Consider the following 21,230-nt stretch of genomic DNA (forward strand, 5'->3'; position numbering starts at 1 on the left):
GATTGTCTGGTACCTCAAAAGCAGGGCTACGGATCACTGCACACACTTCTTCTGCAAACTGGCGACGCTGTGCAAAGATCCCACAGGGGTCAAAGTTGAAGCTGCTGAGAGGCGGACAGTCAGGAGCAATCTTAAACCTGTTAGTGAAGGCAGAGATGCTGTTTTCCACGTCACCTTCGGGTGTTGTGAAATCATCATTCTGGTTCCAGTTGAAGGTTCCACAGAGGCCTCTCACCTGCGCAGAGAAGGAACACGGCAGTCATAAGGGCAGAAACAAAGAGGTCAAGTGGACATCATGAGCTGAGAAGAGGCTAATCTGACCGAGGAACACTGATTACACAAAAAATTTCATTTGAAAGGATTTGACCATGTAAGGATCCAACATTATCTGCAGAGAAGAGTCTCATGGTGAACATCGCTTGACTGTCATGCCAGAGCAGAGAGCTGCTTTGAACTGTCCACCTACAATGCTTCTGCTTCTTCCACATGAACCCACTCGGCCAAACTCTGTGGACTCATCTTTCTTAAAACAGAGAAACATTCTTTGCAACTTCAACTACAAATTTGTCTATTGTTTCAAGTTTCCCTTGACAGTGACTAGCTGCCTACATCACCTAATGGATCGACTGTCTCTCTCTGACTGCCAGGTGTTTTTTTGTGAGTCACCCTTATTTTTAACCTGGAAACATTTTACATAAAAAGATGATGATAAAACGTTTGAGGAAATGAAGGTCACATTCAAAAATAAGAATCATCGAATGCATACATTTTCATGTCCAAAATTCAAAAACACATACACATTATTATGGTGTAAAGGTGTTTATATGGTGAAATCTGGGCAAATTTACAAAACATATTGGAACCTGGTCAAGTGGCATAAACACGAGGGAAGCTCAGCAGTCAGCACTGTTGCTGAAGGACAAGGCAAAAATGAACCCTCAATCTGGTCAATGAGTGAGCAAGTTGAATTTGACTGAGAGCTCCTTCACCCCTAAATCTGCCGACAATGTCTACGGTCTACAATAACCCTTATCGAGCTCCACTCTGCCGCACAAGAGTATCCATCCAACTGCAGACACAATTCAATGGGCTGTCCAGCAGAGCACCTGAATCACGATTTTTTGGGGCCAACGCCAGAAGAAATTTGTATGGTTTTCTATGTTGTAATGAATTTTGCTGATAAAACATACTTTACTGTAACATTAGTTGTATAGGAAATTGGCCAAGAATGAAAAAATAATTGCTAAAACTATCCATCCATCCAGTTTCCAACCCGCTGAATCTGAACACAGGGTCACGGGGGTCTGCTGGAGCCAATCCCAGCCAACACAGGGCACAAGGCAGGGAACCAATCCTGGGCAGGGTGCCAACCCACCGCAGGACACACACTAGGGCCAATTTAGAGTCGCCAATCCACCTAACCTGCATGTCTTTGGACTGTGGGAGGAAACTGGAGCGCCCGGAGGAAACCCACACAGACACGGGGAGAACATGCAAACTCCACGCAGGGTGGACCCGGGAAGTGAACCCGGGTCTCCTAACTGCGAGGCAGCAGCGCTACCACTGCGCCACCATGCCGCTTGCTAAAACTAGGATTTTGTTAAAACGGAGTCATGTTGGAGAAATTAGAGGAACACATTGAAGAAACTAGATCCAAACTGAAAATGCTTGCCGACCAGATTAACGACATTACAGATCAGCTCGATGACGTTAAGCAGGCACTCACTGCTCGAGTTGAAACAGCGGAACAACTGGCATCTAACGCCGATGAAAAAGCCACAGCTGCGAATTCCGAATGCAAAAAACTTGGAGACAGACTTGCGGCCCTGGAATATGGGTATAAAAGAAACAAGATAAGAATTGAGAGTATACCTGAGAAACGAGAAAGCTCAAGCCCATTGAAATTTGCAGTAGAATTACTGTCTAAAATAATTGGAGATGACTTTAAACTCGACATTGAAATAGCAGCGGCTTATCGCACAAACAGGCCAAGCATCTTTAAACCTAGGTCTTTTATTGAGTGACTACGATTTAAGCTTGATGTGATGGCACTTCTCAGACACAAGCAAGAGATTATATTTGAAAATAATCTTATTCGTATTTTCCCCGACTTCTCACCATCAACAGCTGCAAAACGTGCAGCCTACATTGACATTAAAAAGTTGCTACGGAAAGCCGATATCAAATACAGTCTCTTGTATCCCGCCAAACAGAAAGTGGAAGTTCAAGATCAATATTATATTTTTTCAAGCAAAGAAGAAGCTGAAAAAGAATTAAAGAAGCTGTTTCCGACACTCTTTTGAAAGTTAATAAGGAGCCGTATTCTATCAAGGCACAGGAAGGACCTATGAACTGCTCTCTGGATCCATATTTAAAGAGACTGGTATTATAATTATACATCCTTTTCTTTATCTGGACATCATATGTTTATGTTTTAATTAGAGTTATAGACGTGAGTGTGAAAGTGTGGAAGTAATTAAAGTAGGATTTTTTTTTTTACTACCTTAAAGTAGACTGTTTAACATAATACCCTTGGTTTATTGCTATCTCTACTATTTATACTATTACTATTATACTATTACAGTAGGAATTACCAGGTCTATCCTAGACTAGTCTTTAAAATCATTCCCAAGGTTGATTCTTTTTTTATTTTTTATTTATTTATTTTTTTTTTATCTTAATATCTTAATATCTTAAAAGTGCTGAAAATTATTTTAAGCTTAAAGACTGTTAATGATTATATTTTCGGCAGATAGTATTAAGAATTTAGCTGCAATAGATATCTCTGTTTTAATTCTGTAACGCCGCTGGGGGGTGGGGTTTGTTTTGTTTTGGACGTGCTCTGTCTCTTCGTATGTCAGAGGACCGGGACATCGCGAAGTGGGATCAAGCCTCATGTGGGGAGGCAAAATGGGGGGGTGGGGGGCTAAAGGGGGGAGAGAAGGAGAGCAGGCTATATTTAATCTATTTTTGTAATCCTTATAATTATAAATATCAATGCAACAATAGGCTAAAATTCAATAACTCATGGGGAATCTTGAAACTAAGATTAAAACTGCCTCATTACCAATTAAAACTATAAAATGACATTAAAAACTCAGAACCAATGTCTCCATGATGGGACAGTTAACTTTGTGAGCTGGAATGTTAAAGGCCTGAATCACGAACTAAAGAGAAAGAAAGTATGCTCTCACCTAACAGGCTTAAACGCTAAAATAGTATTTTTACAGGAGACCCACTTACTAAGCAAGGATCAGTTCAGACTACAAAAAGACTGGACTGGCCAAATGTTCCATTCTAGCTTTATACAACGGACTTCATTTTAACGGAATTTGAACGGTAAATCTGTACCACATGGGTAAAATCAGTTCTGTTTAACTTCTCATTGAGTGCAATACATTGTTTAACAAAGTGATATTCTGTATATTTTTTATACAAAGACATATTAAAATACACCATTGTGCACACACATGTGTCAGTCAAGTCAAGTCTAGGAGCATGCACTGGTACAGTGCGTCGCCGCACCCACTACACGACGAAACAACTCGGGATCCCGGTTTGCAACCCCCCCAGGCAGACACGCGGTCCAGTCCCATCCCTCCAGAAATGACCCTCTATCTGCCGCAGCCAGGTATTACGTGGGCGACCCCTTGGCCTGGTCCAGTCCCAACAATGAGGATCTTACGAGCCGGATAACCCTCAGGGAAATGAGCCACATGGCCGTAGTGCCGTAACTGACGCTCCCTCACAATGCAGGTCATGTGCCTCATTCGGGACTCCATGAGCAACACATAGTCAAACCAACGGTACCCAAGGATTTTCCAGAGAGACACAGTACCAAAGGAGTCCAGTCTTCGTCTCAGGTCACTGGATAGCGTCCATGTCTCGCAACCATATAGCAAGACTCTAAAGACTTGGACCTTCGTCCTTGTGCATAGATATCGGGAGCGCCACACACCCGTCTACTGACTTCATAGGAAGAGTCACCAGAGACATGAATGTCACTGCCAAGGTTGACACTCCCTCCGCAAACAGACACACTGGTGATGGCTGTGCCCAAGATGTCATTAAAGGCCTGTGTAAACACATTATACAGTGCCTTTTCTATCTATCTATTATATAGTGCCTTTCAAATCTATTTATCGATCTATTGTGAGTGCTGCAGGAGATGAATGGGCTTCCCCTCATGGGATACCATGGGGAAAAGAAAACAGAAGGACAGACTCTCTGACTGGATGGGCACAAGCATCCTTAGCTGGCAGGGAGGACCAGGAGAGACACCAGCATCCAGGTACTTTGCGCACCTATAGGCTAGAGGGCAGCATCCCATTCAGATGCTGGGGTTTAGGGCATCATGGGAACTGGAGTTACAGATCATAGCCCTGTTGAGTTCTGTGGGTGCAACCAGGAGGCGCTACAGGGCTATATGGTCCCTACCTTGGGAGACATTATTCCCAATAACGTGTTAAAAAAACTAGGATTTCATTAAAGCGGAGTTCGTTCTAATGGAATTTGATTTGACCTGTAATTTGTACCACATGGGTAAAATAAATTCTATTTTTGCTTCTCATTGAGTGCAGTGCATTTTTTTAACAATGTGACATGCTGGAAATTTTTCAAATGAAGACAAACTGAGACACACCATTGTGCACATTACTGTGTTTTCACACAGAAAGTTGTTGTTCCTAAAAATGCCCCTTTCTTTACCATAACACTGAAACTGCCTTATCCTAGTTGAGGATATGCACACTTCGGTATTTTTACTTTTTCACTAGACAAAGAGCCCGTTTCGACAATGTAAGATGAAACAGGCACGAGTTTGTGTCAGCAGTGTATGAAGAACAAATGATAAGTAACGAAGAAGTTGTTTTGTAATGATTGTAGTCCGCTCTACTCATTACTGTACAGGCTTGTACTGTTAGTTGATGAATTTTCCAGGCCTGTAGTATAATATTGAATGATGAATGTTCCAGTGCAATATGAAATAGTAATAAATATAAGCACCACAAACCTGATATAGGTGTATTGAATGAATGTGTAATTGAATCTGAATGCATAATTAGGCCTCGAGCTGTAGTCGAAATCTCCTTTCAGGCCTCTAGAGCTTTAATCGAAGTCGCCTTTCTCTTTGAATTTTTGCGGCCGTAAATCCGCCGCCTGCCGCGATGTTGGGGTTGGATGTCGGTCTTGTAAGGTTTTTCGGGCAGCTGCGCAGAAGGCGACTGCGCATTCGGCTTCAGACAGACGTGAGTGAGTGAGTGAGGAGGCAGGCGATTTATGTATTAAGATTAGAAACCTGTATTTAAATACTAAATGACAAGTACTGTAGATGTATGCAGAATTAATGCATTTTAACACTTCCAGACAGGAGCTGTACACCTTTCTTCTTCTGTGAATGGCATCAATGTGGCAGGACGCAAAATGCAATTTCATTTGCAAATATTTCTGTGAAGTGAAACATCCATTTCACTCGTCATTAGTCATTGGGATATGTAGGCTTTGGGATCTGCTTGTAAATGTTCTTGACATTTTTATCGATGAAGAAGCTGATAACCTCCTAACACCTTGTGGAGGATTGCCGGCTTCCCAGTCCGGCCCTCACCCCCAGGCCACTAGGAGGAGCCCTCCGGACAGCATATTCGTGCGCTGAGTTCCAGCAGGGCCCCATGGACTTTGTAGTGTCGTTACACAGCCTTGCTGGATACCTTGGGGGCCGCCAGGAGTCACTGTAGGGGGGCTAGTGGGCCCTTATGTGCCCTATAACCTGGGAGTGCGTCATCACCACGTGACAGGAAGCAACGACGTGCTCCCGGGCTGAAGAAAGACTGTTTACCCTGACCCGGAAGGGATAAGGACTTGGGGGTTTGGCCAGGAACCACTTCCGGGTCAGGGGCTATAAAAGGACTCTGGGTGAGCCCAGACATTTGAGCTGAGCTGGGAGGTAGGGTGGCGACGTGTCTGGGCGAGGAGGATTGGTGATTTATAGAGAGAGAATTGTTATATGAGTAGTGTGGTGTGTGGAGTGCTTTGTGCACAGTTTAATAACAAAATAAATAGTTATTATACTTTCACCTGGTCATCAGAGTGGTACCTGAGGGTTCAAGAGGTGAACAAAAGCCTCTACTGCTACACACCTACAGAAAATATGAATGATAAATTATAAATGAGTTGGATATTACAGAAAGAGAAGTGACGCTAGAAGGAGAAGGCCTGAAGCCTCATAATTGCCCTTCCCAAGGTTTCTTCCACTTCGTTTTGCTATAAGGTTATTTTGAGAGTTTCTTTCTTGTCTCCTTAGGGAGTCACGGCTGGGGGGCTATCAAAAAACAAGGCCATTGAGGCATTCCTAGAGTGATTTTGGGCTATACAAGAAATACATTGTTGTTGCTGTTATAATAAATTCTCTGGACCAGTTCACATTTATCAAAGAGTGCTCATGAAAGTGGACATCACATACTGTATATCAACCCTTGACAAAAATTTTTGCATACTACGGACCCTCCTAAACACTGAAAACTACAAACTGTTTATCCATTAAATAAAAGAGTGAGCTGGAGAAAACCTGATAACTATATTAATTTACTTTAAAATGTATCAAGAAATAATTAATGTTACTAATAAATAAAAACAATTTGGACCAACACATGTTGTGTACAGACGTATTAGAAAACAGACATCATTGTTGTAGATGGGCAGGCTGTATGTCACCAATATATGTACTACAGTAGATACTGGGAGACCAGATGTTCCAGATTTTCCATCGTAGTCCTATAAATCAGCCCCAATGGATGTGTCCTGACCCATTTTCAAAAAGACCTCCGTTTGTCTCACTAATGTCCTAGTCAAGTAACATATGCTGACTTTGCACAGTGCTAACAGATCTTCACTAGCTGTGCACCTGTGCACAAAGGCTACTCATCCATCACGCCGTGTCTATTCAAAGCACTCACAAGACCTAACATGTCAGACATGCTGTGACATTTCATCTGTTTAATTTCACTCACAGACAAGAATTACCAGTCCAGGATCACCAAATTGGAAGGAACATTTGTTAATTCTGCTTTTGTACCTTATGATGGTGCTGCCAGTGACACTGTCACAAAACTTTGTGAACTTTTTTTTTGCGTAATGCGTTGTCTACAGTGCACTAATAACTCAGCTCAGTGTGCAGGAGTTGTAGTAGGTGTGAGCAGAGTTAACATCGGAGAAATGTATAGATGTGCATTCTACGTAGTAACAGCATCAAGACAGAGAATTTGAAACCGTAAAAAAGAACTTCTAGTAACTGGTCAACAACCTCATCACTCCAGTTCAAACCAGCAACAACCAGCCACCACATGTCTAGTATTCATCTTGGCATTGTCTTGATGATGCCTGAGAGCCCAGTAATAGATAGATAGATAGATAGATAGATAGATAGATAGATAGATAGATAGATAGATAGATAGATAGATAGATAGATAGATAGATAGATAGATAGATAGATAGATAGATAGATAGATAGATAGATAGATAGATAGATAGATAGAAAAGGCACTATATGATAGATAGATAGATAGATAGATAGATAGATAGATAGATAGATAGATAGATAGATAGATAGATAGATAGATAGATAGATAGATAGATAGATAGATAGATAGATAGATAGATAGAAAAGGCACTGTATGATAGATAGATAGATAGATAGATAGATAGATAGATAGATAGATAGATAGATAGATAGATAGATAGATAGATAGATAGATAGATAGATAGATAGATAGAAAAGGCACTGTATGATAGATAGATAGATAGATAGATAGATAGATAGATAGATAGATAGATAGATAGATAGATAGATAGATAGATAGATAGATAGATAGATAGATAGATAGATAGATAGATAGATAGAAAAGGCACTGTATGATAGATAGATAGATAGATAGATAGATAGATAGATAGATAGATAGATAGATAGATAGATAGATAGATAGATAGATAGATAGATAGATAGATAGATAGATAGAAAAGACACTATATGATAGATAGATAGATAGATAGATAGATAGATAGATAGATAGATAGATAGATAGATAGATAGATAGATAGATAGATAGATAGATAGATAGATAGATAGATAGATAGGTGGCAGTGGACATCTGGCGTGGTGCCAGTTTGGACACCCGCAGGGTTGCATAGGACCTGAAGTTTGAAACAGCAGCCCTGTTGGGGTCCATGGATGCGCTACAAAGAGAAGATCTCCTGGTTTAGCGGAGCTTCTGCCTTTCCCAGAAGTGTTTCCTTTGTGCAATTTTGTATCACTGAAAGTAACCTCAGATCTGGCTTCAAAATCTCATCTGCCTCATTTGGGTAGTTGGAGTCGGGACGTGGGGATTAAGGCTTGCCTGAAGAACAGCGGAGGAAGATAATTGGATTTTTGTTATGGTTGTACTTTTGTAGGAAGAACCATTGGCTTGGACTAAAATATAGGCTATATATCAAATAGGGGAGGGGGGTTATAATGGGAGAGGGGCATCTCAAAAAACAATGTTGATGCAGGGACTACAATTCCCATCAGGCAGTGTGAGTGTGCTGGGGCTGATGGAATTTATCATCATCAGCGCACAAAAAGCTTTTTACTGACGTAAGCACAATCATAAAGACTACAGGTATAAACAGCATTGTCTTCTCCGTTAATCTGGATAAAGGTTTCACCATCTCACTGAATTACAGCTTCAGTCTAAGAGTTTGTCTTTCATTCTCATTGTTTGTTGTGTTTAGCCATGATGCATTTCCAAAGTAAAGTTTTTCTTGGTTTATTTATACCAGCAACACTGGGTACATCAACTAGTTTAAATGCTCCAATTGAACTTTGCTGTCATATCACAAACTACTAAATATTTCAGATTATTTCTGTACATTTATAAATGGCTGGAAGGATAAAGGTTTTGCAGTAGGGAACTTAAATGGTTCAAACAAGTATGGTCTACTGCCATGCACATGAGAAGGGCTCACCTTGTTAGCATAAACTGGCTGAAGAGTGATGTATGCAGCTGGGAACTCCAGACCCCAGAAGATGTGTGCCCCATGAAGCTGAATGAGGATGAAGGTAGAAGAAGCCTGCTTCAGCAAGAGACCTCTGCTGAAAAATGGGAGGGCAATCTCTTTGCCATTCATCGTTACATCCCCTAAAAGCACAAGAAGGACACATCACTCAATCATCAGTTTTCATGAATCTTAACCTAGGGGCTACATTAGTACTCCAATGGTTGGTAGAAGCAAAGGTGGCTACTGTGGCTCAAGTCCTGGCTCTGTTCGCCTTGTTGGCACAGGTGCCCTGTTCTCCAGTTAGGAGCTGGTCGATCGCTTCTGAGCACAAGTGTGTGGCATCTTGAAGTTGTAAGAAGCAAAGAAAAGGCAACGATTGGCAACGTGTCTTCTACAAGGTAGGGTGCGTTAGGAAAGCATTCAGACCCATTTACTTTTTTCATATTTTTTTACATTAAAGTCTTGTGCTAAAACAGGGGTGGGCAACATTAGTCCTGGAGGGCTGCAGTGACTGCAGGTTTTTGTTCCAATCCAATTGCTTAATTAGACACCAATACTTGGGCAATCTCAGGCCTTATTTAATTTTATGCCTTGTTAGTTTGCAATATGATGCTCTTATATTGTAGATCTATGTATGTATTGTAGATATGTTCTAAATGATTTGAAGCCTAAAACAGATAATTTTCAGTTCATTACATTTTTCTGTTAAGTGTTTTATTAAACCACGCATGATGAATCCATACAGGTGTAAATGGAAACAGGTTAGATGAAGAAATGCTGGCTCCTTTGTTATTGGCATCTTTGTATTGCTAATACGAATTAATTAAATTTGAAGAAAAACTGGAATGTTCTAAAACGTTTGACCATATATATATATATATATATATATATATATATATATATATATATATATATATATATATATATATATATATATATGTACACTGCTCAAAAAAATTAAAGGCACACTTTTGAATCCGAATATAGCATTAAGTCAATGAAACTTCTGGGCTATTGATCTGGTCAGTTAAGTAGCAGAGGGGCTTGTTCACCAGCTTCATCTGCTTTGGTGCACTAGAGGGGCAACAATGAGACGACTCCCAAAACAGGAATGAATGGTTTAACAGGTGGATGGAGCCCACTGACATTTTTTCCTCCTCATCTGTTTTGTCACTAGTTTTGCATTTGGCTACGGTCAGTGTCAATACTGGTAGCATGAGGCGGGTGATACCTGGACACTACAGAGGTGGCACAGGTAGTCCAACTTCTCTCGGATGGCACATCAATACATGGCATTGCCAGAAGATTTGCTGTGTCTCCCAGCACAGTCTCAAGGGCATGGAGGAGATTCCAGGAGACTCAGTTACTCTAGGAGAGCTGGACAGGGCCCCTCGTAGAAGGTCCTTAACCCACCAGCAGAACTGACCGGTATCTGCTCCTTTGGTCAAGGATAAGCACTGCCAGAGGCTGCAAAATGACCTCCAGCAGGCAGGCCACTGGTGTGAACGTCTCTGACCAAACAATCAGAAGCAGACTTTGTGAGGGTGGTCTGAGGGCCCCACGTACTCTAGTGGGCCCTGTGCTCACTGCCAGCCCAGCACCATGGAGCTCAATTGGCATTTGCCATAGAATACCAGAATTGACAGGTCCACCAATGGCACCATGTGCTTTTCACAGATGAGAGCAGGTTCACCCTGAGCACATGTGACAGACGTGAAAGGATCTGGAGAAGCCTTGGAGAACGTTATGCTGCCTGTAACATCGTTCAGCATGGCTGCTTTGGTGGTGGGTTAGTGATGGTCTGGGGAGGCATATCCATGGAGGGACGCAGAGACCTCTACAGGCTAGACAACAGCACCTTGACTGCCATTAGGTACTGAGCTCAGTGATGCCCTGGTCCAGATCTGGGAGGAGATCCCCCAGGACACCATCCGTCGTCTCATTAGGATGTTGGCAGGCATGCATACAAGCAGGTGGGATCCATACACACTACTGAGTACGATTTGGAGTTGCTGCAATGAAATTTCAGCAAAATGGATGAGCCTGCCTGCCGCATCATTTTTTCACTTTGATTTTTGGGGTGTCTTTGAATTCAGCCCTCTGTAGGTTGATCATTTTCATTTCCATCAAATGGTGTGCCATCCTTTCGTTCCTAACACATTACCATATCAGTTCATAGCAGTAGAGATAGCCAGCAGGATTTTTTTCCCCATTGAGATCTGATGTGTTTTCAAAGTGTTCCTGCCAAAACCCGAAATCAGCCAAAGCGTGAAACAGCCAATGTTGCTGTAAACTGACCGGCTAATGTCCGAACTTTTCCTCGATTTCGGGATTTGGCCAGCCATTTTGCAAAATGGCATGGGGCGATCGGCCAAAGTTGGAAGAAAAAAGGCATGAGCAGCGATTTGTTGCGCACTTAGTAGTGCAATTGAATCAAGTGTAGCCTTGGCGGCTCTTGTTCAGAAAGAGGACGCCACTTGCTTGTTTCACAATAATTAAGATTAGGTGTATAAGTGGGTCTCACATTTCTGTTATCATTTTAGCCTGAAAATAGTGACTTAACTTTAGGGACCTATTTTATTGACCTTAAGGTTAGTGTTTGGGTGAGGGGATGGCCATCTCAAGTGGCGTCCACTTTCTGAACAAGACCCGCCTTGAGCAGTTTCTCGTGCAGAATGGAAAACTCACTTCTGAATATGCACCTGAAATTTTTAAGCATCTTCGCACCTTGAGTGGAAAGCCTTACATCAGCACATCGAATTTTGGCCAGGGAGTTCTCACCACTTCACAAAATGGCCGGCCAAAGCAGCATATACACTGGTCATTTCTAGTCATTTGGACTTTGGCCACACCTCACGACCAAAACGGCCGGCCAGTTCAGGAGCTGGATGAACTTCGGGTTTTGGCCGTAACATATATTATATATAGGTTCAAGTAAAAAAAAAAAAAAAAAAAAAAAACACCTTTTCAGGGAGCTAGCGCCCTCGGCCGAAGACCCCAGCACTGTGTGCTGAAGTCTATTCCAGCAGAATCTGGAACAAGGATGGGATCAAATCCTGATGGAATGCCAGTCCATTACAATGCCCTTTGCCATACACACCACACCCTTCACTGTTCATATAGTGCCAGTTTACAATGGCCAATCTAAGGATGAAACTGGAGCCACACGAACACAAGGTGAATGCATGCACTCCATAGTGACAACAACCAGGCAAGGAATCAGATGGTGGAGCTGCAAGGCAACAGTGCCAACCATTATGCTGCGATGCTACCACTTAATATTTCAAATGGAGGAGTCTACAATGAGCACACATAGTGAACACAAACACAGAAACTTAATAATAATAATTCATTACATTTATATAGCACTTTTCTTAGTACTCAAAGCACTATCCACACAGGGAGGAACCGGGAAGCGAACCCACAATCTTCCACAGTCTCTTACTGCAAAGCAGCAGCACTACCACTGCGCCACCTTAAAAAACATAAGAAACTTATGTTATGTTAGCCCCTATGACTTTTCTTGCAGTGCTGTAAAGCTTGAGCTCATTCAGTAGCCACTGACAGTAGTTTCCTTTATGGCTCAATTTATATAAAGTTAAACACACAGTCTTATACTTTCTGTACCTGTTGTTTTTATTCTGATCAAATCCTGGTTGACTCTGATGGACAAACTCTTCAGGCACCCGGAAGACCCCTGACTCCGGCACTCCGTACTCTCACCCGTGATTAACAGCTTCTTGTCAACAAAATCCTGAAAAAAAAAAGTTATTGGAAGTGACTCTTTACAAAGACGCTGCATTTCAATATCTTAGAGCAGGGGTTCTTGGTCTCGGTCTGTGACGGCAGGTTTTTATTCCAGCCAGCTTCTGTTTTTTATTGGACTCCTGGGCTAATGAAGTAAGCTGTTATTTCCCAGATTCTGTGTTTTGGGAACAATATAGAAATTAGAAAAGTAGTGAAAAGTTAAGCTAAATGACACCTTCTATTGGCTAGCTAAAAAGATTACAATATGCAAGCTTTCAAGGCAACACAGGCCCCTTCTTCAGGCAAGATATTGTAATCTTTTTAGTTAGCCAATCAAAGGTGTCATTTTGCTTGACTTTTCACTACATTCATAATGGCTAACATGGTACAACACCCTAGTACTACAGAAATTAGAAAAGTAAGTTTGGTAAAATTCTTTTATTAAAATGTATTAAGCAGTTATATGGGAATAATGCATTTTTTTCTTATTAATAATATTGTCATCTTGATCTTGGTCATCTTCAAGATCCAGGCCTTTAATGACCTCTTGGGCACAGCCATCAGCAGTGTGTCTGTCTGTGGTGAGAGTGTCGACCTCGTCGAGAGGTTTACTTACCTCGGCAGTGACATTCATGTCTCTGGTGACTGTTCCTATGAAGTCAGTAGACGGATTGGGAGAGCATGGGGGGGTCATGAGGTCGCTGGAGTTGTGTGGCGCTCCAGATATCTCTGCAAAAGGACGAAGGTCCAAGTCTTTACAGTGCTGGTGCTTCCTGTCTTGCTATATGGTTGCGAGACATGGACACTATCCAGTGACCTGAGATGAAGACTGGACTCCTTCAGTACTGTGTCTCTCCGGAAAATCCTTGGGTACCGTTGGTTTGACTTTGTGTTGCTCATGGAGTCCTGAATGAGGCACATGACCTGCATTGTGAGGGAGCCATGTGGCTTGTTTCCCTGAGGGTGATCCAAGTCGTAAGATCCTCATTGTTGGGGACCTGAGTGGCTGGACCAGGCCAAGGGGTCACCCACATAATACCTGGCTGCTGCAGATAGATGGTCACTTCTGAAAGGTGGGACTGGACCATGTGTCTGCCTAGGGGGTTGCCAACTGGGATCCCGAGTTGTTTTGTCGTGTAGTGGGTGCGGCGACGTGCTGTACCAATGCATGCTCCCCAACGTGACTTGACTTGACTTGATTTTCATTCTGCTTTTCTAGGCGTTCTAATTGTTTAAGTAATCCATTATTTACTAGTTTAGGGGAGTGCGGCCTTTCACAATTCAGAGTTGTTTGCCTGGGTGTCTGCTCTGCTTGTTTTTAATTGCCATTATTAAGATACAATGAAGGGAGCAAACTACACAGAGAAAGGAAAAAATATAATGAAATCAACAAAAGCGAGTTAAGCATTTAAAAGTATAGCAAAAATAGAAATATTTCTAAATGTCTTAGAAATGTAAAAATCACGTTGATGTGCTTTTCTGAATGTAGAATAAGAGAAGAGAAAAAATGCAAAGTACAGGTCAAATTCCGTTACAACAAATATCATTACGACGAAATTTGCATTTCAACGAAGTATTTTTATGATTCCCACAGTTCCCCTATAAGACAGAGTTTATATAACTCGTTACTATGAAATACATTCAGCAGACACTTTAATTACAATGAAGTGCCCAAAAGACCTTGAAATGCCTGAATGAATCATCCACAGAGCAGTTAGTTCTGTGGTCGCAGCTCAGTTGTGCACAACGATCCCTGAACAGAAACCTTGTAACTTTTTCTCTTTCTTCGAACTTTCCTTTTTTGCTGTGTTTTTGTTTTTGGAGGTTTTCAGTAATATCTTTTGTTTATTGCTCGTCAACATTTGAAAAACATCCATTGGAATTTAACTCATTGTCACCCTCCTATAGAAATGGCAGACACGAAAAAACGACAACAGTTCACATTAGAAAAAAAAAAACGTTCAATTTTTCCTACTCTCAATTATGGAAAAACTGCTTCCTCAGCGCTCCTGGTTACCGTGCCCTGGCAACGAACAAACAATCTTCCACAGACACGACAATCGTGGTTCGGGATGTACTTTGGCATGTCGTCCCGTTGGGTGGTGGGATCCCAAAAGAGTTCAGAAACCTCACAATATGAAGAGGAAGAAAAGGCAGATTCTGCTTCTGTGCTGCCCACAGCATGCTTCCACATTTAGATAATATTCGCATTGAATTCCTCCCACCCAATTGCACAGCAGTGCTTCTAACATTGGATTTGAGCATCATTCGCACCCTGAAAGTGTATTTTCACAAGGAAATGATGAGAAAAATTCTCATTAGCATAACTTATAGACAGGAGGAGATAAAAATTAATGTGAAAGAAGCTATTGAAATGATTGCAAACGCCTGGACGCGCACATTAAAGAAAGCACTACAGCAACAAATGCAGAATCTCATTACTTTGAAATTTTCATTACAACTAAATATTTTTTAGGTCCCTGGCACTTCGTTGTAATGGAATTTGACCTGTAATTAAATGAGATCAGTGTTATCAGTTCTTGTTACTGATTATGAATCTGGTTGGAACAAAAACCTGAAGCTAAAGTGGACCCCCAGGACTGAGTTTGAGAACCCCTGTCTTACAGCATTGTTCCTTACAGTAAACCTGAAATGTGAGTGACGCCTTTTTGGGTCACGCAAGGTCGTGACTCACAGGTCAAGTCTCACAGGTTGTGAAGTGTCTCGCAAATTGTGTCTCAAAAAGTGTTGATCAACATGTGCCCCTCTATGACTGTTGGACCGGGAGCATGCTATGGACTTTGGACAGCAATTCTTGAAGGTGGACACCCCCACCCCAACCAATCTAACTGTGTCATCATGGACTGTGTCTTGAAGACACTAAGAAGGGTACGTTTGGCTTGCAAGAAAAACAAGTTCAAGAAATCCTGTGTTAAAGATTATAATCTGCGGAACTCACACTCGATGGTCTTTAGCTTCCCTGCTCTTGTGTAGACCCAAGATACTGTAGAGTGAAGTGCTGCTTACTGTGTAAAATCATCACATTCAAAGTTGGTGAAAGTTGTAAGGAGTGCATCTCCTAAATAAGGTGGTGATGTCCATCTGCTACATTGTAATTACTTCTTGGGAAGAACTGTAAGAACATTTTCAACATGCAGCTGTTGTTGCTGTGTGCATCGTTGAATAACTGTGTTTGGGAGGAACTCAGTCAACAAGTCCGTACAAATATTACTTTCAAATGTTGGTTATTGTTGAACTATTATATTGGATGTGTGTTCTTTTTTAATTAATCTTGGGAATTAAGAAGTATTTATCTTATTTCTCTTATTCATATATAATTTGTTGTGCCATTTTTGTCAAATTTCAAATCTGTAATGACAGGTGATCAGCAAGTCCTAATCCTGACATGGAGGCAATAGTGCTACAGATGAGTAAATCTAATAAGCGACTTTCTCTTACTTCTTTGAAGCATTGACCCTCTTAGGATTAAAAACATAATTATTCAGAATAACAGAAGGAAAGGGCATTAAAACACCTGCTGTGCTCTTATTTCAGGTATACTGTGACTATATGCATATACACTGCCTGACCAATAAAAAAACAGATGTTGTTTTAATTGAAATAAGCAAATACTTAAGAGCCAATGACTGAATCGTTATTACAGTACAGTGTATCATATATTTCAGCTGACAATAATTACTTTAACTTTCAAGGAAAAGATATTGCTGCTTTTAAGAAGGGGTAAATAATTGACCTACAGTACATCAAGCAAAATAAAAAACAGAGGAGATTGCTGACATTAAAGGACTTGGGTTAAGAAAAAGTCAGACACATTATTAAACCTTGGAAGGATAGCAGTGAACAGAAGAAATGTGGTAATCAGATGAAAGATCATGGCCAGAGATGACTAAAATGCTTCGCGAAGTCAAATCTTAGAAAATCAACAGCAGAACTCAGGGCTCCATTTAATAGTGAAAATAAGAGCATTTCCACCTGCACAGTGCAACAAGAAATTACAGACCTAAACAGATGTGCGGCCCCAAGAAAACCACTTGTTAATGTGGCTTGTTAGTGGGCAAAATTATCTCTCCGAGTGCCACATAGACATCTGTAATTCTCTAGCGGGCTGCATGTGACAAAAATCAAAATTTGCTTTATAATGAACGTCATTTTCACGCCAAAACACATTTATTAGTCATATGACTATTGTCACACACGTGCGCATGGGAGGCAGCTAAAGGGCTTGAGTAAGGGCAGTTCCGAGGTATGCCAGGATGTGGCAGAGTGCACTGACTCTTTTTCTCCCTTTCCTGTAGACCATTCACGGGAGATTTCACCTGGCCCTCTTGACGTCACTTCTGGGACCGAGCCTATGGAAGAAGACCTTGCCAGCTCCAGCCCCTGTGATGTCACGTCCGGGTTCTAACCTATGGCTGAAGACCTTCATGAGCCCGACCCCTTTGATCTCACTTCCTGTCTTCCCCTTTAAAAGCCTCCACCTTTTCCCTATTCCCTCAGTTCTGTTTTGGACTCGGTTTTGTGCACAGTAATGCTAGCATTTAAACGACAATTTGCGGCCAGGAAACCAAATATACAGGTGGCTGCCCCAAACCTTGCTATGGCTCTTTGTGGCTTTTGTGACACTATATAACTTTGGTACACAAAGAAAGTAGCAAATAAAATTAGCTTTCTGCTCTAATTCACTTTCTGATAAATTACTTCCAAACTTACTGTGCTTAGTTTGTAGTAGTATGGTGTTAGCCATTATGGATGTAATAAGATGTCAAGCAAAATGACACCTTTTATTGGCTAACTAAAAAGACTACAATATGCGAGCTTTTAAGGCATCTCAGGCCCCTTCTTCAGTTGCCTCAAAAGCTTGCTTTTTGTGCTAAGTGTGAAAATGTCTCTTCAAAGTGAACTTCTTAAAAACTGCAAGACTGTCATGGAATATTTGGCACAGCACTATACTTTCAGCATTTGTAAAAAAAAAACTTGTATGTCCATTCCTTGTTAAAAACACGGCATTCATCTTCAATTTCACGTTTTTACACAGTAGCACTCATTGTTAGGGATAACAAAACTTGAAATGTAACACAGTGCTCGGATGACAATAACAGAATTAGTCCAAAGTGATCCAAACACACGCGTGAGAATGTGTGGCAGCCAGTCATCCGACTACATACGATTGAAACATCAGTATACATTGTCACACACGTGCGCATGGGAGGTAGCTATAGGGCCTGAGTAAGGGCAGTTCCGAGGCATGCCAGGATGTGGCAGAGTGCACTGACTCTTTTTCTCCCTTTCCTGTAGACCATTCACGGGAGATTCCACCTGGCCCTGTTGACGTCACTTCCGGGACCGAGACTATGGAAGGAAACCTTGCTGGCTCCGGCCCCTGTGATGTCACGTCCGGGCTCGAAACAATGGCTGAAGAACATGAGCCCGATCCCTATGATCTCACTTCCTGTCTTCCCCTTAAAAAGCCTGCACCTTTTCCCTATTCCCTCAGTTCTGTCTTGGACTCGGTTGTATGCACATCAGTGCAGTATTTCATTTAAAAAACGACTTTTGCAGCCAGGAAACCAATTATACGGGTGGCTTACCCAAACCTTTCTATGACTCTGTGTCGAGATTGTGACAATATGTATAGTTACAAACAGTACAAAGTCCATTTTTGTAAACACAAGTTTCTTTTTGTACACATGTAACATAAGAAACAAGCTTGCTCATTTGTTCACAGGTTCCAAAACACAAATTGATTATGTATTTAATTTGTTATTTTTGTTAACAAAATCACAAAGGTTTAAAATTTGTGTGCGGGCCGCACCAATTGAGATTGTGTGCCACATGAGGCTGTAGTTTGCCCACCCTTGTGCTAATCGGAAAAAATGACTTCAGTATTGCTGGGGAGCATAAAGATTGGACTATGGAGCATTGGAGAAAAGTCATGTGGTCTGATGAGTCCAGATTTACCCCGTGTTATAGTGATGGGCGCATCTGGGTAAGATTGGCAGTCATGCATGCTTAGTGAGCACTGTCCAAGGCCTCTGGAAGCAGTGCTATAATCTGGGGTTGCTTCAGTTAATTATGCAGTGTTTATTTTAAAATTTTTATATAATAATAAATAAAATTTGCCTAGTATGTCACATTAATATAAAGCAACACTTTTAAACTTTAGAATTCAGATTATAACCAAGGCAAAAGCTGCATAAAAGAAATACCATGTAGAAAAATCACTGGGGTGAATGGTGGAGGGTTTGGCAGCTCTTTTACCGTAATAGTGATTAATGCTGCTACTCTACAGATCTTACATCAAGTCCTCAGGTTGTCCTCCCAGTTTCCTAAAACATTCACATTAGGTCAATTGAAGAGTCTAAAATAGCTGCATGTGCACGAATGGTGTCTGAGTTGAATTGGTCCGCCATCCTCTGTTAGCTCCTGCCTTACAATTGATGATGCAAGAATAGACTTCAGGTATCATGTGGCTCTGGTTAGTGATTAAGTAGGTTTCAGGATGTTCTGTTATGTTTCTTCCTATGTTATGAAAGCTGTCAAAAAATTCACATTTTCTCTTAATACTTTCTCTGTAATGCAATCTTACCTCCACAAGGGAATATTCACAGGCCCCATGGAAAGTGTAGCGTTTGCGATCAAAGGTGATGTAGTGAGAGTCTCCCAGCACACTGCACTGAGCCGAGCACTTCTCCTGAGAGCAAAGCCACTGGCCACCCTGGCAAACACTGAGGAAAAAAAATATGGTTAACACCTTATAATTATTCATCAAGAGATACAATAACAATTACTGCACGTTCAGCCATATTGAAAACTTTCAGACCCCTGTGACCCTGTGTTTGGATTCAGCGGGTTGGAAAATGGATGGATGGATGGTTCAATATTGAAGACACCTGGTGCCACACTCTAATCAGCTAATTTACTCAAAACACCTGCAAAAGCCTTTAAATGGTCTCTCAGTCGAGTTCTGTAGGCTACACAATCATGGGGAAGACTGCTGACTTGACAGTTGTCCAAAAGACGACCATTGACACCTCGCACAAGGAGGGCAAGACACAAAAAGTCATTGCGAAAGAGGCTGGCTGTTCACAGAGCTCTGTGTCCAAGCACATTAATAGAGAGGCGAAGGGAAGGACAAGATGTGGTAGAAAAAAGTGTACAAGCAATAGGGATAACCGCACCCTGGAGAGGATTGTGAAACAAAAGCCATTCAAAAATGTGGGGGAGATTCACAAAGAGTGGACTGCAGCTGGAGTCAGTGCTTCAAGAACCACCACACACAGACGTATGCAAGACATGGGTTTCAGCTGTCGCATTCATTATGTCAAGCCACTCTTGAACAAGAGACAGCGTCAGAAGCGTCTCGCCTTTGGACTACTGTGGAGTGGTCCAACGTTATGTTCTCTGATGAAAGTAAATTTTGCATTTCCTTTGGAAATCAAGGTCCCAGAGTCTGGAAGAAGAGAGGAGAGGTACAGAATCCACGTTGCGTGAGGTCCAGTGTAAAGTTTCCACAGTCATTGATGGTTTGGGGTGCCATGTCATCTGCTGGTGTTGGTCCATTGTGTTTTCTGAGGTCCAAGGTCAACGCAGCCGTCTACCAGGAAGTTTTAGAGCACTTCATGCTTCCTGCTGCTGACGAACTTTATGGAGATGCAGATTTCATTTTCCAACAGGACTTGGCACCTGCACACAGTGCCAAAGCTACCAGTACCTGGTTTAAGGACCATGGTATCCCTGTTCTTGACTGGCCAGCAAACTCGCCTGACCTTAACCCCATAGGAAATCTATGGGGTATTGTGAAGAGGAAGATGCAATACGCCAGACCCAACAATTCAGAAGAGCTGAAGGCCACTATCAGAGCAACATGGGCTCTCATACCACCTAAGCAGTGCCACAGACTGATCGACTCCATGCCACGCCACATTGCTGCAGAAATCCAGGCTAAAGGAGCCCCAACTAAATATTGAGTGCTGTACAAGCTCATACTTTTCATGTTCATACCTTTTCAGTTGGCCAACATTTCTAAAAATCCTTTTTTTGCATTGGTCTTAATTGATATTCTAATTTTCCGAGATACTGAATTTGGGACTTTCATTAGTTGTCAGTTATAATTATCAACATTAAAAGAAATAAACATTTGAAATACATCAGTCTGTGTGTAATGAATGAATCTAATATACAAGTTTCACTTTTTGAATGGAATTACTGAAATAAATCGACTTTGTCATGATATTCTAATTTTATGACCGGCACCTGTATTTGAGGGTTCCTCTAGAGTGCCTCTTTCTCTTGCACGATTTGGCTCAAAAACCAATCAGCACATTGTCATCTCATAACAGGCTTAAGTTTCAAGTTTGGTATTTTTCCGTCCAGCCGTTTTAGCTCTAGAAAGGCCTCAAGAAACTGTGACACACAGACACACACCCATCATT

The 21,230-nt window shown here is 41.6% G+C and overlaps 1 protein-coding gene across 1 annotated transcript in view; it reads right to left on the reverse strand.

The window, feature by feature from the left end:
- The window catches only part of sspo (SCO-spondin), a 417,885-nt gene that overhangs the window by 360,256 nt on the left and 36,399 nt on the right, over nt 1–21,230 (reverse strand). Inside the window, exons 12-15 of the mRNA XM_051928802.1 lie at nt 19,178–19,523; nt 12,754–12,784; nt 8,998–9,170; nt 14–235 (exon numbers count right to left, since the gene is read on the reverse strand). Of these exons, the coding sequence (XP_051784762.1) occupies nt 14–235; nt 8,998–9,170; nt 12,754–12,784; nt 19,178–19,523 (772 nt within the window). The remainder of the gene's footprint in view (nt 1–13; nt 236–8,997; nt 9,171–12,753; nt 12,785–19,177; nt 19,524–21,230) is intronic.

Source organism: Erpetoichthys calabaricus, chromosome 6 (genome assembly GCF_900747795.2).
Source record: "Erpetoichthys calabaricus chromosome 6, fErpCal1.3, whole genome shotgun sequence".
Lineage (NCBI taxonomy): Eukaryota > Metazoa > Chordata > Cladistia > Polypteriformes > Polypteridae > Erpetoichthys > Erpetoichthys calabaricus.